Genomic DNA, 19,041 nt, shown 5'->3' on the forward strand with positions numbered 1-19,041 from the left:
CTAGCCAAGTGTATCTGTTATTATTACAACACATAGTGTCACATGTTATACAGTTTTGAATCTTACATCTAATATTTAATAGTTCAGTCCTCATTTCATCTGCTTATAAAATGTGTCTACTGTAGACTCGTAATTTGCATAGAAAATGACCCTTGGTAAAACCTGAAATCTGAAAACCCTTATCTTGGCTTGTTTCTGTGGGATGACACTAAAAATCTTCTAGTCGTGGTAATCTTTTAAAACTTAATTATGGCATCTAACCTATAGCATCTCTTGTACCTTTGGTTCATGATTTAATATTGTCCCTACTATAATGTTTTGTACTTTCTTGAAGTCCACTGTTTACTTAGTAAGAATCTGAATAACTTTTAGATTAGTTTGATGGATATTTGCATGTTAAACAGCCACCATATTATGTTAATCAATTTGTAGGTCTCCAAAGCAATGGATGAGGGCAAAATGATTCATATTGCCTACCTTGACCTGGTCACAGTATTTGACACAATACCCCACTTGGGCATTGTTGACAAACACAAGAGGTTAACTATAAACCCTTATGTCACCCAGTGGGTAGCCAGATGGCTCACGGACAGGACCTCAGAAATAAGAATTGGGGAATCCCTCGCTAAAAGAGACCAGTCACAAGTGGAGTCCCTAAGGGACTGGTTCTGAGACTGCTGCTTTTTAGCATTTACTTCTCTGAACTTAAGGCCAATGCCAAGGGCCTCTGGCTGACCAAATGTATAGAGGATTACAGATTAGGAACAGTCATAGAATCTCCCACCAACACTAATGTTCTCCAGGAAGGACTGACACAGGCAAAAATTGTGTCAGAGCCATGGACTAAAACTAAATACCAAGAAATGAATAACAGTATACTTCAGGAAGTCATTCACCCTGCTGTCATATTGACAACACACCTGTAAGAGTTGACCCAGTAGCCAGGGGCTTGGGGACACACATAGCATTCAAGCCGTTGACCATCACATGTCTACAGTTGTGAGGAAATCATTCTATGTTGTGCAATTTGTAAACAAAGCTATGGAATCTAGGTCCAAAGAGGTCATTGTTCCACTGTATTCAGCATTCATCAGACATATTATTGAATACCTAACCAGGCATATCTAATAATTGGAATGTCCACAGAGGTTCCTCACTAAAAGAATTCAGGGCATAAGTAAAATGTCCTACACAGACCAAGCTATATCCCTGCATTCTGTCTCCTACAGGCTGTTGAATGGAGATTTATGCCTGGCATACAAGGCATTGTCAGACTCCATCCTGATGGACCTCCTTCATATCTGCAAAACAAATAGGACCAAAGACTTAAACCTTTCATGTGATATAAATAGGACTTGCTGGAGAGACAGGTATGCATCCCAGAGACTACCACTTCTCAGGAACAGGATCCCCATCCATGTGAAGCAGAGTTCCTCCCTAAACCAATTCAAGTATAACTTGGACAGTTGGATGGGGAACAGGAAATTCATCCCAGATTTGGCACATGTGTTTCTAATGGACAGAGGTAGTTGGTTAGTCTCTCAGGCCCCTGCTTGTAAACGTTTCATCTGCTAAGCCCCTTCTTACATTTATCAAGGGTATGAGAACTTGTCAGAGATTTGGGATGAATGGCTACACTTAAAAAGGCCCTAGTGGTCATTAGCCTAGTATGCACCTGTGAAGCTACAAACTGGCTCACAGATAGGATGCAGATAATCAAAATAGAGAAGGTTACCTCCACAAAGAGACCAATCACCAGTGGAGACCCCAAGGTTCTGTGCTGGGACCTCTCCTGTTTGGCATCTACTTTTCTGCAGTAAAAACCAGTACCAAAGGGCTCAAGCTGACTAAGTTTGCAGATGACTGCAAGAGGATCCTTATTAGGTCACCAAAATGGTATTCCAACGAACACCTCTTCATCGATTCAATTTACTGAATTTACTAAGGGCAACAAAATAGTTGCCCAAAGCACAACAGACCAACGTTTAGTTGACTCGAACCCACCCAAGTGGGGAGCTTCACCCCCCACACCCCCCTAACTGTATATACGAACTCTGAGATCGCACTGCAGTGGAGAAAAGGACAAAGTTCTATACTTGTCCATTGTGCTTCGGCCAACTGTTTTGTTGCCCTGAGTGAATTCAGTGAATCAATGAAGTGATTTTCACCGATTACGGTCGCTGAATAGGTGTTTGCCAGAATACCATTTTGGCAACCTAATATAGACCCCTGCAAGCTAGGAGCAGTCATTGAATCTCCAGAATGACTTGACCATCCTGCAGAATGGTCTATCCCAAATAAATAACTGTTGCCAAAATCATGGACTGAAATCAAATGCCAAAAAATGCACTATTGTATCCTTTGGGAAGTCATCTACTCTAGGGAACTACCGCAGTGATAATATTCCCCTAATTGTTGACCCAGTTGTTTGGGATTTGGGAACGTATGTGGACAGTGACCTCACTTTTGACCAAAATGTGTCTGTTGTTGTAAGAAAGTCCTTCTATGTTGCATAGCTTATAAACAAATGGATTGAGTCTAGATCTGGGGATGTCACTATCACCATTTACTCAGCCCTCATTAGGCCAGTCATTGACTATAATGCCCCCTTTGACATATATCTTTCCAGACACATGCAATAATTGGAATACCCACAGAGACACCTTAATAATAGGATACAAGGCCTAAACAACATGTCCTACATGGACCAGCTCAAAGTCCTGTCATTATACTCTGTATCGTACAGACTGCTAAGAGTTGACCTATGTCTGGGATGTAAGGCGTCATCTGACCTATTACTAATGGATTTACTGCACATCAGCAAGTCCAATGGCATCAGAAATACTCAGTCCACGGATCTAAACATCTTCTACAACATCAGCATAATAGTTTGGAGGGAGCGGTATATTTCACAGAGGATACTGATGCTGTGAATCAGACTCCCCAACCACATAATACAAAGTTCATCTCTGTCCATATTCAAAAGCAACTTAGATCTATGGATGGGAAACACAAAATTTACCCCAGGACTGCCCCCTGTACTACTAATGGACAGAGGCAGCTCCTAAATGCTTCATCCCATGCATATGTCCCCCCATTTATCTACGTTAAGATCCCAGTTATTATCATTAAGGGTAATATGTAATTATCCAGCATGGGATGGGTAAGGCCAATCTGTAATCAAATGGCATACGTTATTTCAAGTACAAAAAGGGAACTTGGCTAAGCTTAAAATGCCCCACAAGGGTAGCTAGCGTAATACTTGCTGCTTACCCGTGAACTTATATTTATAACCAGTTATAAAAGTTGTCTGCTATGAAAAATCACTGTCTGAAAAGCCTTTCATTAGCCAGTTTTAAGTACAGACTTGTTTTTTTTTATTTTATTTATATATGTGTATATATATATATATATATATATATATATGTGTGTGTGTGTGTATATATATATATATGTACATATATATATATATATATATATATAGAGAGAGAGAGAGATAGATATATAGATATATACATGGATCTAAGTAGATCACATTAACACATAATCAAAATTTGCATCAACGACACAATAACGAAATGATTAGGTGGGCTATATAAAATGTTTTTCTAACCACTTTGGCCACGTGGTTGTCAAATGAGAGATTGCTATCAACTTGGGTCCCCAGGTCCCTAATTACTTCTTCTGTACTTAATGGATTACCACCTATGTGGTAATTTGTGGGCACTTTGTTTTTGCCAAAGGGGATGACTATACACTTTTTGGCATTTAGCTTGAGGCCATGGCTCTGGCACCAGTTGTCTGTTTCTATGAGGCCCTTTTGGAGGATGCTTGTGTCGGCTGGAGAGTCGATTATGGCGCCCAGTTTGCAGTCATCTGCGAACATGGTCAGCCACAGTCCCTCCGTGTTGGCCTGTACCTCCGAGAAATATATACCGAACAAGAGCGGTCCCAGGACTGAGCCTTGTGGGACACCACTTGTAACTGGTTTGGATTCTGACATGGCTCCAGCAATTCTAACCATGTGGGTTCTGTCCTTGAGCCAGTTTGCAATCCATCTAGTGACATAGGGCTTTATATTTAAGCTGGTGAGCTTATCTATAATGCCCGAGTGGGGTATTGTATCGAAGGCTTTTGCGAGGTCCAGGTAGGCTGTGTGGACCACCTTCCCCTCGTCAATGGCCTTGGTGACTGTTTCAAAGAAATCAACCAGGCTTAAGGGGCAGGATCTGCCCTTAACAAAGCCGAACTGGGTAGGATCCAGTGTCTGTAGGTCCCCAATATCTTTATTTATGAGGTCCATGATGATCCTTTCCATAGCTTTGCAGACCAAGCTAGTCAGGCTTATGGGGCGATAGTTTCCAGGATCCGTTGAGGCACCACCTTTATGGAGAGGGACCACTGTTGCTGTACGCCACTCTTTGGGCACATATCCTGTAGTAAGGCTGAGACTGAACAGTAGTTTTATGTTTGGGTTTAGCTCTTCTTGGAGTTCATGTAGGACGCAGCCTGGGACACCGTCTGGTCCCATTGATGCTGTGTTTTTGCTTTGGAGAGGGCGGCTCTTACCTGAGCATCTGAGATGTCAGGGGGGCAGCACTCTGCTGGGATAGATATTTGCCCTTTTGGTGGGGAGGGGGGGGGGGAGAAGTTTGTGCTGAACCTGTCAGCTAGGATGTTGGCAATGTCTGTTGGTTTGGTGTATTTTTTGTCATTTTGGACTAATTCTGAGCATATCTGGGAATTACCACCCAGGTTCCTAACATAACTAAAGATAGCCTTGTGATTATCCTTAGTGTCATGCATATGTATATATATATATATATATATATATATATATATATATATATATATATATATAGATATATAGATATATATATAGATATATATATATATATGGGTTCACTTTATAACATTGAAATACTGAAATGTCGAATTTCAGTATCTCGAAGCTATAAAGTGGAATGTTAAAAATAGCGAACGTTCATAATTGCGAATTTGACGTATGTCGAAAATATGTCGAATTCGCGGTTATGAAGTTGCGCTACCTAATGTCCGGGTTTGTGTTTTGTTGGTGCGCGGTGCCGTGTTTGGATGTAGGTGTTATGTCAGGTAAGTGAGTGTTTGTAAGGGTTTTGAGTGGGAGTTAGAGTGTGTGTGAGGGATTGGAGAATGTGCGTGTGTGAGTGAGCTTTTGTGTTGTGTTTGTGCGATCTCGGAGTTAGTATATATAAGTAGGGGGGTGTGGGGGTGTGAGTTGTGTATGTGTGTTGTTTTTTTGTTTATGTTCTGATGTGGGTGTTGTCTTGTATGTTTAGTGTAGTGTGCGGTGTTTTCAGTTATGTGGTTTCGCAGTTTTTGTTTGTCGGTGTTTTGTGGATTCGGTTTTATAGTCTCGAGATACTGAAATCCGATATTTCAGCATTTCGAGGTTATAAAGTGAATCCATATATATATATATATATATATATATATATATATATATATATATATATATATATATATACACATGCATATGTATGTATGTATATATATATATGTGTGTGTGTGTATATATATATATATATATATATATATATATATATATATATATATATATATATATATATACATTTATTTATTTATATTAGTGTGCCGACATACTCATCGGAATTCTTGGTAACAGCCAGCTGGAAATTAGGTTATTACCTTAATTATCTAGGTAGGAGATACCCCCTGAGAATAAGATATCTACGGGATTTGTTGCAAAATATAGAAGTCATATTTAACTAAAAAATAGTCTGTTGAAAACAGCCCATTCAGGTTCAAGTCTAGAAGCTATGTTTTAATTCACTCCATACTAAACCAAACTCACCAATTCTGAAAGTGATCTGCTGTTATGCAGTCAAAATTAGCTTGGTACAAGAATAAATCTGACAGCTTACCTCATGGTTTGATCAGTTAAGTATATTTTAAGCCCCTTCATTGAAATCAGTTGATGCTCTGTTTCTCAAGTAACCATACATATGTGATAAGTAAAGTTAATGAGCTGAGCCATTTGAAACCTCAAGTATTTATTATGTGAAAGTAGCTCAATATGCACGGTCTGTCATACATTAACATGTTCCGTTTGAAAAGAGACATGGATGAGCTTATTTGGAATTACAAGCCATTGTGCGATTTGTGTTAAAGACAAAGATGCATCTATGCGCACACATAAGCACACACAGGCGCTCACACGAGCATAAACTTTTTCTTTAGTCATCATGTTTCCTTTTTCCTATTTAGTAATCTGCTGCCTTCATGTTCTGGTCTTAAAGTGGTTAATTTGAACTTTCTTTACTTAGAGCTATGTGGTCACTTTTTGATATATTAATTTGTTATATTTTATCTTCTAAATTCTTTTGTTGCAACTTGTTTTTTATACTGTACAGACATAAGAAGGGGTGGGTGGCATGGCTATTGGGCAATGTACAGATGCTATCAGAGGTATAGCTAGGGTGGGGTGAAGGGACAGATGCAAGTCAGGGATGCAATCTTCATTACCAGCATTCAGTTTCAGAATGTTGGGAATGCATTTGCAGAAGCACATTTTTGTTCATGAGTGGTTTAGTTCATTTTCAACATGATGATAATGGGTTTTCAGAGAGGGATGGTGAGCTCATCGCTTCTTGTTAGCTGCACTGTAGCAAGCTATTTGTTACACTCGTTTTTGGACCTGAACTTGAAGCTGAAGGGGTACCAGGTCAGGGAATGTCCCTGGGTTACAAAGGGGCTAGCTACACCAATAGGTCTTCGGTCTTCAGTTCACCTCGCATTGATGATGCATTGGACAACAAGTTGACTCCACTGTGTCCTATCAGTTGCCTCTTCTTTAGCTTTCTCCCAAGTGATATTCAGGTGACGGAGGTCTCTTGTTAAAGTCCTTTCCAGTTCTTTCAAGGTCTGGCTGGTCTTCTCTTGTATTCAGCTAGTACCCAGTTGAGGGTTTGTATAAGAATCCTGCTAGTATCCCTGTGGTTAACATGACCAAACCAGTGTAGCCTTCTTTCCATAATGATATTTTCAAGTTTCCATTGTTGTGTTCTATGACACTCTCATTTTTTGCTTTGTCCTTCCATGATATTCCCAAAATGCATCTTAATCATTTATGATGAGCAGCCTCAAGTTTTCTTGTGGCTGATGATCTGATTGGCCATAGTTTAGAGCCATATAAGAGAGCAGACAGCACCAGTGCTGGGTATAACTTCACCTTTGTGGATAGTGCAATATTGTTTGATCTACAGATTTTGGATAGTCTATTGGATGCTGCACTTGCTTTTTCAAGTCTAACTTGCTTTTCGCAGTTAACTGTATGAGAGATGAAACTACCCAGGTAGCAGAAGTTCTTTATCATATCTAATATTGATCCTGCAGCCATTATGCCTTTGTTGTCATTCTATGCTTTGCTGATCAACACTTTGCATTTGTCAGAATTGTTTTGAGGCCTGCTTTTCTACCCTGTTCTCCATTGATGTAGTCATTGTCTACATTCCACTCCATGTTGTATCAATTAGAGCTATGTCATCGGCAAAGTCCAAGTCACATAGCTTATTGTCACTGACCCATTCCAGACCCACTGAGTTTATATGTAATGCTTTCTGCATGACCCAGTCAGTAACTGTTGCGAATACCAATGAAGACAGTATATATCCATGTCATACACCAGTGACCACCGCAAACCAGTCAGTGTAGCCATTATTCATCCAAACTGTGCAGTTGCTGTCTTGATACAGACTCATAAAGAGTGCAATGAATTTTGGAGGAATCACGTATTTTGTCAAGATGTGCCATAGTAATAGTAGATGTATGTAGTTGAGGCTTTTTTGAAATCAAAGTTGACAATGACTGTTTTCTTCCAAGCTGTTGCTTTTTTCTATCATTTGTCTTAGTGCAAATATCTGGTCAGTGCAGGATCGACCTGATCTAAGTCCAGCCTGTTCTTGTCTGAATATGTCATGAGCTGCTCCTTTCAGTCTATTCAGTAATACACTGGCAAAAACTTTGCCTGGGGACTGACAACAATGTGATTTCATGCCAATTTGTGCAATCTCCAAGATATCCCTTTTTTGGTAGAGGGATAATGATGCCATTTTTTCCATTTATTGTGTATCTTTTCTTGAGTCCATATGTTGTTCAAGAGATTTGTTTAATATTCCACTGAAGACATAGCATACTGTAGCAACTCTTATTGTATCTGGGCTGTTCCAGGAGCTTTTCCATTCTTTAGTTTGACTGTGGCTTCCTTTACTTCGAGCTCGCTAATGTCTGCCAAGTTCACATCCAGAGTCATTGTTGACACTTGGACGTCATTGCCAAAGTCATGCAGATCATTTGGTGTGGGGCAGTATAGCACAGATTCTAAAATGTTCTTGCCATCTCTTTAATTCTTTCTCTTGTGTTTTTGCAGTTTTTCCATTTCCTAATCTAATAGGTGGTCTCTGTTTATTCTTGTCTGTAATTTCTTTGGCAAATATAATGCCCTGGAATTTCCAATCGCTGACGCTGTTTCTGCCACTGTTGCAAGTTTTTTGACCCATAATGTTTTGTCATTCTTGCACATCTTTTTGACCAGTTTATCTTTGTTTATATTCTTCAGTCACGGTGCCTAATGATTGGCCAGTTTGGTGCGCTGCTCTCGTCTTCATTTGCAGTCACATCGTGCATCAATGGATTTTCAAGTTTCAGCTATTATCCACACTTCTTTTCTTTTGCCTCTCTTATACCCAGCTATTGCTTCTGCACTCTCTTTGATGTTTGTCTTGAATTGTTCACATTGCTTCTGCACTCTCTTTGATGTTTGTCTTGAATTGTTCACATTGCTTCTGCACTCTCTTTGATGTTTGTCTTGAATTGTTCACATTGCTGATCAGTGTCTTCATCTACACTCTGTAGGGCAGAGAGTTTTGGACCTTGATGTTGTATCTGGTTTGCACGTCAGGAGATATCAACATGGTGTTAAATCGAGGAGATATTGGCTTTTTCTTTTGGTTCTTGGGTTTTGTTTTCATTGATGCAACCACAAGGTAGTGATCAGATGGAACATCAACTCCCAGTGGAACTCTGACATCTTGAAACATGCTCGTCCATTGACGAGATATGCAAATGTCTGATTCACAGTGAATCTGTCAGGTGAAGACCATGTTGTCTTATGAATGTCTTTGTGTTCGAATATGCTGCCCCCAACACCTCTGGATGCCATATATTAACTCTGCATTATTGGCAATGACATTATTGATAGTTCTCCTTAAGTCTAACAGCTGTGAGTAGTGAATAATTGTCATGATATAACACACATAAACATTGAGCAATTATGTATTTCATATTGAACATAAATTAGTGTGCAATGGACTACCTTATTAACTTTTAAAATATCTTTCAGGCAAGACAGACCAAACATGAGCAACATCAGCTGATGGCAGCAGAAAAATTGCTGAAGAAAGCATCCAAAGAAGTGTATCACCTGCGGGACCAAAATCAAAAGGAGCCTTTGCAAGTTCAGACATTCAGGTAAGCTATATAAAGATGTGGCAGTTTATGATTGTTTCAAAGCTGTCATCTTGCGAGACACATCACCAGTTTGAAAAGGCAAGTGTACAAGATCTTATAATATGCTGCTTTAAGTTCATTTACAATGTAAGAATTATCTCTTTACTTATTACCTGATTGTACTTGTAGATGGACTGATAAATGTTAATGTGAAATGCAGTAGTGCAGGCTGCTTTTCTGGCATGGCCTGACAAGACTAGACAAGGGACAGTAAAAAAGTTTACACATGATAATAAAATACAAATACTGTAACAAAAAAATCAGATGATAAAACATGCCTCATCCAGAGGCTGAATTTTGAATTAGTGAATGGGCAGCTATATGCAACAAGTCTGCATTTGAGTCAAGGGTATGGACTAGTGTAATACAACATCTGAAATTGTTGTTTTCATTTGATCTTCAACCTGAGGGAATATGGTTCTGGTACGGATCCGACTTTGCCTCATTTTCCAGCATCAGATCCAGGCTCCTCCCCTACCCATAACACCCCCTCCCCCCCAGATCTCATTTGCCACGCATTCAGACAGCAGCGTGATCTGTCAGCTCCAAGTTTCCTTAGTGGTTAGTGAAAGATTTTTTTGGCTTCTTTTTCTCTCTTTCATCTTCCTTTCTCTCTCTTCTCAACTCTTTACCCTAGTTGTGTCCTCTTTTGTGCTCAGGCATCGGTTTTCTTAAAAAAAAAAAAAAAAAAAAAAAAAACGTGCTCTTACTTTCCCGCTTTTCCTGTGTGTGTATGTTTGAGTCTTTTCCTACTTCAATGGCTGAAATCCCTATGCTGGACTTTAAGTAATGCGCTGAGTGTGGCAACAAGCTACCCCCTTCTAATGGCCACACTCTGTGTGTAGTATGCCTGGGCATCCGTCACCCAGACACCTCCTGCTCAATCTGCGTGGGCTTCAACCCCCATGCATTGATTGACAAGAGGAACAAACTTATTCTTAAAGGTCTCCTTCTCCCTCCTTCCTCTGATGCCTCCACATCATCTTCTTCTGCACTGGCCTCTGGGACTCAACCTCCTGCCAAGAAGGCCAGGGACAGAGAAAAACACTGCCATAAGGAGTGAGATAGGCCAAGAAAATGGTCCCCCGACCATGCTTCTTCAGCTAAGCCCCTAGCCAAATCCCTCCTAGAACCCAGCCCGAGCTCCTCTTAGCTCAGGTCGCCTCACTTCTCCCCGGAGCTGGAGGTCTCTCATGGCCAATCCCACTTCTCGGCTTCTCCCTGGCACCACTCCAGGCCCGTGTCAGTGGCTTTCTCCATCCGGTCCACCTGTAGTCTTTCTCAAGTCGAGGTGGACAGGATGATGCAGAGATTTATCCGGATCCAGATTCAGATTGGAGTCTTGCCTGCCCCCCCCCCTTTCCGGGGCTGGGAGCATGCAGTCTACTTTTCTTCCCATTGCTCCTTCTCTGATCCAATCACTGGCTTTGGAGTCTTCAGGTCCAAGGTTTTCTGGCATCAAGGAGTCAGCGTCAGTGGGTCCAGGTACCTTGACACCGACCATTGCCCTGAGTGGTTTGGCTCTGACCTGTTTGGCGCTGTCCGACTCTCGGAGCTGTAGTCTCAGGGCCAGATCTGAGGGAATGGCATTGGCTTTGATGTTTTTGGAGTTGGCCCTTCCAATCAGAGTATCAGCACTTGGGGGCCCAGATCAGGCTTTCCTGTCAATGCAGAGGATGATGGATCCGGTGCTTCTCCCCTCAGCCACGGGGATGCATTCACCCTCTGCTTTTGATGTGGTGGAGAGGGTTATCTCTGCTCCCTTGAGATCCTTGACATTATCCTCCTTGGAGTCTGTCCTGGCTTCCTGTCTTTCTGGTCTGCAATCTGCCATCCTGCCCCGTCAGGGACAGCCTGTCGCTACTCCACTCCAGGGAGTTCCCCCCTGGGAGCTGCCCGAGGTTTCCGAGTCCTCCCCAGTGAACCCCCTGAGGAGCTCCCTCAGAAACATACCTGCAAAAGAAGGCACTTGGACTCCACACCGGGGACCATCACAGAAGACACTGACTTAGTGGAAGGGGAGGGTTCCTCCCCGTCACCTCCAGATGATGTCTGCTTTGGAGACATCATAGAAATCCTGTGCCAACATGGGGGGTGGTCTGTCCAGAAACCCAATCTGGATGAGTCGGTGTTCCTGGAGGTGTTTGGCACATGGCCGTCTACCTCCTGGGTGTCCCCTCCCACTGATCCTCTCATGGACTTAATTTCATCCAGGGCATGGAAGGAAACGGACAAGTTGGAGCCTATTCCCAAGCATCCTGACAAAATTCTCAGCACCCCATCAGACAAGCAACACTGGTCTAAGGGATCCCTGGTAGATGCCATGTTGGCTGCAGTGGCCACAAGAAAGAGCTCACTCTGGAGAGTTCTACAGTCCATCCGCCAGGCCAAAAGTCGCGGACCATGGGCCATTTCAGGAAGTGGGCTAATACTTCACCATGTTTGCCTTGTGTGTGCTGCATTACATGGCACATGTGATCAGATTGTAGTGGGACCTGGTCAAAGAGGTCACTGAGTCTACCCCAGGGTCCATGTCGGCAAAGGAGAAGAAGATGTTCTCCTCCCATATGGCTACCCTAACTTCGATATCCAACACTTCCATGAGGCTGCTGTCACATGCTACTGAAGGTGCCTCTATGATGGCCAGAACAGGTGTTGCCATCAGGCATCATGCTTGGCTCCGGCTCTGTGCATTCTCTTCAAGGCATCTCTTACAAATGGTCGCTATGACGGTTACACTCTCTTTGGCAAGACCATTCGAGACACCCTAGTCCAGAGTGAGAAAGATGGGAAGACCTTGTCTGCTGTCGGGATTTGCTTCTCAACCTTGCAATGATCCTTTTCCTGGAGTCAGCATGGGGCAAAAAAGATGTGGCTCCAAATGTCTCAGGGTTTTTCCCACAATGCTCAAGGACTCGCCTTCCCCCAGAGGCAGAGGAGGATTCGATAGACACTGTCCTCATGGCAGAGGGGGTCCAAGGAACCAGGGGACTCTGGAGTCTTTCCCAGACAGGTCCTCACAGCAGCCCTGTAGGGTTCTCCGACTGCTCATCACTGGAGGCAGTCAGGGGACGTCTCGCTGTGCACCCATCAGCCTGGGAGTCCATCACAGACCATCACTGAGTGTCGCAGATTATATCAAGAGGATACTCAATCTCCTTCCTTCAACCCCCAGTTCTCCCCAAATACCTCCTGGATGTCACACCTGTGCAATGGGAAGAGACAACAGTGGAAATTTCCAAGCTGCCCGAAAAGCAAGTCATCCAGCCCATCCCCTCAGACCAATCCAGATCAGGCATCTATTCCAGGTTCTTTTTGGTGCCAAAGAAATTAGGGGACTTAAGGCCCATCCTGGATCTTTCAACCCTAAACCTATCAGTTGTCAAGACAAAATTATGGATGGTCACGCTCCAATCCATTCTGCCCTTTCTGCAGATAAATGACTGTGTGTGCTCGGTGGACCTCCAAGATGCATACTATCACATCAAGATGGACAGGCGCTTTCAGAGGTTCCTCCACTTCTGGCTAGGAGCCAGTCATTATCAGTTCAGAGAGCTCCCCTTTGGTCCCACCATTGCCCCCAGGTTGCTCACCAAAGTGATAGCAGTGGTGACGGCTCACTTGCGGCTGCAGAAGTTCCAGGTCTTCCCCTACCTGGATGATTGACTCCTTTCTGCTCCCTCCAGGCATCAACTCTGTCAAGCCAGGGATTTTCTTCTCAAGACCACCCACCAGCTAGGCATGACCATAAATCTCAACAAGTCCCAACTGGATCCAGTGCAAGTTTTCAACTTCATCGGGGCTTGCTTAGATACCACTCAAAGCAAGGTGTTTCTAACTCCGGACAGACTTCAGTCCTTCTAACGTTATGTTTTTTACATTCTTCAAGCCCACTGTCCCTCTGCAGAATCGGTTCTTTAGACGTTGGGGTCCATGGCGGCCACGATCACTCTTATCCCTACAGCTCGTTTTCATATGAGAATCCTCCAGTGGACTTGGGTGGTTCAGTGGTCATTACTAGACCTGCTCTTATCTCATCCAGTTCAATTATCTGAGGTTTGTAAGGATTAGCTTTTCTGGTGGCTTCAATCCCCATATCTTCTTCTAGATTGTTCATTCATACTTCCTGCCCCAGTGATCACAGTGACCATGGATGCCTCCCTGCTCGGGGGGGGGGTGGCATTGTATGCAAAGGACAGTCCAAGGTACATGGTCTTCCCTGGAAACCCATCTGCATATCAGCGCCCTGGAGATGAGGGCAGTGCTTTTGGTGTTGCAGGTTGTTCGTGCCCATCATCCCCAAGGGATGATTGCTATCCAGATAGACAATATGTCTGTAGTCTGGTATATCAGCAAGCAGGGGGGACCAGGTCTTACCCCCTTTGTCACAAAGCCATGAGATTGTGGGAGTGGGTGACCTCCTCCAGTCATTTTCTGGTGGCAGCACACATTCCGTGAAAGTCCAGCATTCTGGTGGTCAGGCTCAGCAGATCTATTCTGATTCCTTATGAGTGGTCTCTGAATCCTTCAGTAGCGGAACTGATCTTTCTCAAGTGGGGTCAGCCCTGCTGCGATCTTTTCGCCTCTTCTTCCAATGTGAAGTGCAGCGAATATTTTGCTCTGAACCCACTCTCTGGGGGAGTCCATCAGAGATGCTGTAGTTCATGCTTGGCCCTCTGGTCTACTGTATGCTTATCCTCCACTCCCTCTAATCCCGAAATTCATTCAAAATGCTCAACAGCTGGTGAGCTTAGTGATCCTCATTGCCACATTCTGGCCTCACCAAGTGTGGTTCCCCTCTCTGTGATTTCATGCAGTGTGTCCTCCTTGGACACTAGATCCAGTTCCGGTTCTGATCACGCATCCCTCAGGGATCTCACACCTAGATTTAGTCAGTCTGAAGCTTACAGCTTGACTGCTCCAGTTCCAGTGATAGTTAGGACTCCCGGGCTGTCTTCTCCTGTTAAGAAGATTTTGGTAGCAGCTCATAAGTCTTCCACTAGAAAGGTCTATATCAGTAAGTGGAAACGTTTCTCTTTTTGGCCTTATCAGCATGATTTGGACTGTTTTACTGCTCCAGTCCCCGCCATTTTGGAGTTTTTGGCAGATATTTTTAATCATGGTGCTACTTTTTCTACGGTAAAGGTACAATTGGCAGTGATCTCCAATTTTCACATGGGGAGAATTCAGTTCTTTGGCTTCTTCCAGGCTTTGTAAAGCCTTTTTGAAAGGTACCTTTTTGCTTAGGCCTCCAGTCAAGGACCCAACAGCCCCTTGGGTCTTACCTTTGTACTACAAGCTTTGGTTTCCCCCCTTTTTAAACTGGCAGCTACAGTTGACTTGCAATTCCTGTCTTGGAAGACGACTTTTCTGGTCGCTATTACTTTGGCCAAGAGTATTGGAGATCTAGGCCTTATCTGTCAAGCCCCCTTATATGGTGTTTCATAAAGACAGGGTTTCCTTAAAGATGAACCATTCATTCCTTCTAAAAGTGGCATTAGAGTCTAACATTAACCGGGTTATCAATCTCCCTGTTTTCTTTCTGAACTTCCAGAATAACGAAGAGTATAAACTGCATTTGCTTGATGTTCATAAGCAACTGCATTTCTATTTGCTTAGAACAAAATCCTTTTGTAAGTCTGCTCAGCTTTTTGTTTCCTTTTTCTGAGCCTTTCTTAGGAAAACCTGTTTCAAAAGTAACTATTGCTCATTGGATCTCTCAGTGCATAGCGTTGGCCTATCGAGCCAAAGGACTATCTCCACCAGGTCATGTCAGGGTGCATTCTGCCAGGTCTGTAGCTACTTCGGTGGCTTTTTGATCTAGGGTTTCCTTAGATGACATTTGCTCTGCAGCTAGTTGGGCGTCATCACATACATTTATCTCTCATTACAAATTGGATCTTCTTTCCAGAGGCAGAGCATCCTTTGGCTCAGTCGTGCTCCGGAACATCCTTCCATGAGGATCTCCCAGGGCTATTTGATAGTTGGGGACTCTGTCCCTCAGGTTGAAGATCAAATTAAAACAACAGTTTCAGATAAAAAAAAATATGTACTCACCATAACATTCCATTTGAATTGTTGCTTTTCATTTGTCTTCAACCATCCTTCCCTTCTTCCCCCTGCCTTATGTGGGCTGTATAGTGGACCGGATGGAAGAGGCATAGCCCCTTCTCTGGGGAGCCTCTGTCTTCCATATTGTGTTAATGGGTGCTAATGCCAGAGTTTTAGGCTAATGGTTAGGCGGGAATGCTACTGTCTGCAGCAAGCAGGGAGACAGGGATGTTATGGGTAGGGGAGGAGCTTGGATCCGATGCTGGAAAATGCTGCTGATTCCGGTATTCCCTCAGATTGAAGGCAAATGTAAAGCAATAATTCAGATGGAACGTTATGGTGAGTACATTACTTTTTTTTAAGAGTCTTGCTATTGAATCTTCAGCATACTGAGATTGCCTTTTTGTTTTCTAAACCACCCTGAGGAACGTTATAATACCTGTGCAGTTTTTCTTACATGTAAACACTTTACTGTGCCTTAGCTAATTTGGTGCTGTCACTTGTATGGCTTGGAGGTATTTGATTTTGCAATGAGCTGTAACTAATTTGATAGCCAGTTGTAATACAGTAATGTTTTGGTGCTGTTGCAAAATGGTCTTTTAGCAGTAGATCTGAGTGTGTACATTTTCCTGTTAATGACATTGTCATACCTTATCTATGTATCTATCTTTGTTAAACAGGTGGGTGAGCTGGTCAAAGGACACTTTTTAGTCATTACTGGAGCCCAAAGGCAATTACAGTAGAACACACAAAACAGAATGCATTGCTCAACATACAGTACAGAAGACAGCAGTAAACACACAATGCAGTACAACAGAATAAATTCAGTCCCATACAACAGAGTAGTACCACTGAACTGAGAGTCAGTTTGGCTAAATATTAGAGCAGTATACTGAAGGACATATTATAAGAATATTCAGTACTTGTATCTCATAATCAGCTAACTACTTGAATACAGTATCTGAATATAACTGTCTAATGATCAAAGGTCCCAGATTAACCCACCAATTATTAAAAAAAATAAATAAATAAAATGCTTGTATAATCTATCACCAAACATATTAGAACACACAGTACCTATTTCTAATAAACAGCTAAACCATCTGTTACCATGCAGGGTTAAACAGCAGTGCGTATTATAGGTCAATTTTCATTTTCCTTATAAGGGCATTTCTGCCCTTATAAATATAAATACTATAAATACTCACAGTTATATTCAGATACTGTATTCAAGTAGTTAGTTGATCATTTCCTCACCTAATGCTTTGGTACTGCAATAGAGACTAGTTAAAACCCACTGTGTGCAGCAAAAATAATCTCATTTTTAACATAAAAAAATCCGTATTTTAAAGTATAAAAAAATTCTGTATTATTCTTTTAAAATTCCTGAGCAGTCAGTAAAGATTATGTGATGGTAATCTTTGGGGGTACCTGTATGAGGTTAAAGTGTATTGGTCACTTTCAGAAGCATCTTTGTTTTACAATTAATTTAATTTAATTTTATATCTTGTATTTTAATCTTGTAAGTAGTTTTGCAAAAAGTAAAGAATACAGTGTAGTGTTTGATTTTGAAGTTGCACTGTTTACTTTAGTCTTTCTCTATAAACACACACACAATATGACGTCATGGTAGGTGTTGGGCAATTATTTACATACATCTGAAAAGTGTTATGTATAAGCAAAAATGACATACCTCTTCAGAGGAGCAGCTTCTTAGTTACATTGCGGTTTTACTACTCCATCATCTCATGCATACATTTTCATTTTGAGGTGTTCCACCTACAAGAACTAGTGGGCAACGTTTCTTTTTAGGAAGTGGGAAACTACTTCTGATGCATTTTATATGGAGATACAGTAAATTATACTGCAATTTAGGTAGTGTGGCATTGTGGGTTCAGTAATTCATGATGTCATAGTAAGGATTTTCAGCAATGAGAAAAAAGTCTGGAGTGCAACCTTATCCACAACAAGTGCAAAAACAATACACTTTTTGCATCCAAAAATTGTATAACTTGGAATTATGTATATTATATAGAGGATTATGATCAGGTTGACACCATCAGCTAGACAAGAGAAAAATCAATTTTGGAATAAAACTATAAAAAAGAAATTAAGAAACATGCTGATTATGCTAGAAGTACAATTATTTCAAAGAGAGGACTGTGACCAGTATGATGATCAGTAAAAAAAGGAACACAGCTGTTTTTTTCAATGGCCTGTCAATTATCAAACCATTATGCATTAAATACATCAAATATTTTAAAAGGATACTAGTCCCCCTTACAGAGTTGATTGTTTAACAGCTTAACATGAAATAAATTCTTTTGAAAATGTACCATTGAGGATGCTTTTTAACATGCTGATTTAGTTTAAGATTTTTTGTTGTAGCATGGCTGTCATTGGGGAAAAGGATCTAAATTCTGAAATATCAGAATATTTATTCTTCCCACATTTTAAACTTTTTAATTTATATAGAATGGATATTCTGTTTTGGAACATTATTTTCTTGGGAATCTGCAACTGTAGCACTGCTGTATGTCCAGCTTGTTCCCACATGCCATATAGTTAGGGTTTTGTCCTTCACAAGTCAGTCATTTCACCATAAAGTTGATTTAGAGTAGCAGCATATCAGCTTGCTTTACTGTTTCATGCATAGATAAAACAAAGGAGAATGTGCAAGTATTGGGTATGTTGTACAGTTTCATTGCATCATCCACTATAGTTGGATGCCTTATTTACTAGTGGCAAGGCAATTAGACTGTTCATTACGCTGCCTTTCTCAACACTCTAAACTTGTTGCATTTCCCACCATTACAGGGGACAATCCACTCACTGGTCTAGTAAGGGACATCTCCATTTGTGGAGTTGCTGCTTCTGTGGTATATTTCAAGGTCTATGTTCAATGTCCTCGCTGTACTCACCTGTTCTAGAGTGTTTTTTAACCTGGATTGAATGTCCATAGTTAGGGAAGAGTTTGGCAAAGGCCATTCTCCATGGCCTGCTTCTGTAATCCTCCCTACTGGTACTCTTCAGAACTCATTCAAAAGGATTAAAAACCTCTTGACTGAAGCTGTCAAAGACTAGATAGCCTACTACAGAAATACTTACTGTAACACCAGATCTTCCAGAATATTTTACTCCGAAGGTTTGGCTTCTCAACAACCTTTCTTAATAACAATAGCAAGAAAGATGATCTTGACCCTAAACCAACTTATTTGGATCTCTTACCTGCCTCATTTTGGATCCTGGTGGGAAGGAACTTAGGCAGTCATTGTTTAAAATTGTTCCTTTGTGTGCATGTTCAGAAAAGCAAATACAATTAGAAAAGATCCTCTACAAAATTACAGTGTTGCAATATCGGCTGTGAACACCTTATGGTGTTAGAATGTTCAAAAGAGTTAAGCTGTTGAATGGGATACTCTA

At 41.7% G+C, this 19,041-nt stretch overlaps 1 protein-coding gene across 2 annotated transcripts in view; it reads left to right on the forward strand.

Annotated features, from left to right (window-relative positions):
* The window catches only part of WWC3 (WWC family member 3), a 1,641,181-nt gene that overhangs the window by 1,583,948 nt on the left and 38,192 nt on the right, over positions 1-19,041 (forward strand). For both annotated transcript variants that reach the window (XM_044072574.1, XM_044072573.1), the window contains exon 22: positions 9,401-9,528. In XM_044072574.1, coding sequence (XP_043928509.1) covers positions 9,401-9,528 — 128 coding nt within the window. The remainder of the gene's footprint in view (positions 1-9,400; positions 9,529-19,041) is intronic.

The sequence above is a fragment of the Protopterus annectens genome, chromosome 5.part0 (genome assembly GCF_019279795.1).
Source record: "Protopterus annectens isolate FY-2018-M chromosome 5.part0, PAN1.0, whole genome shotgun sequence".
Taxonomy (NCBI): domain Eukaryota; kingdom Metazoa; phylum Chordata; order Ceratodontiformes; family Protopteridae; genus Protopterus; species Protopterus annectens.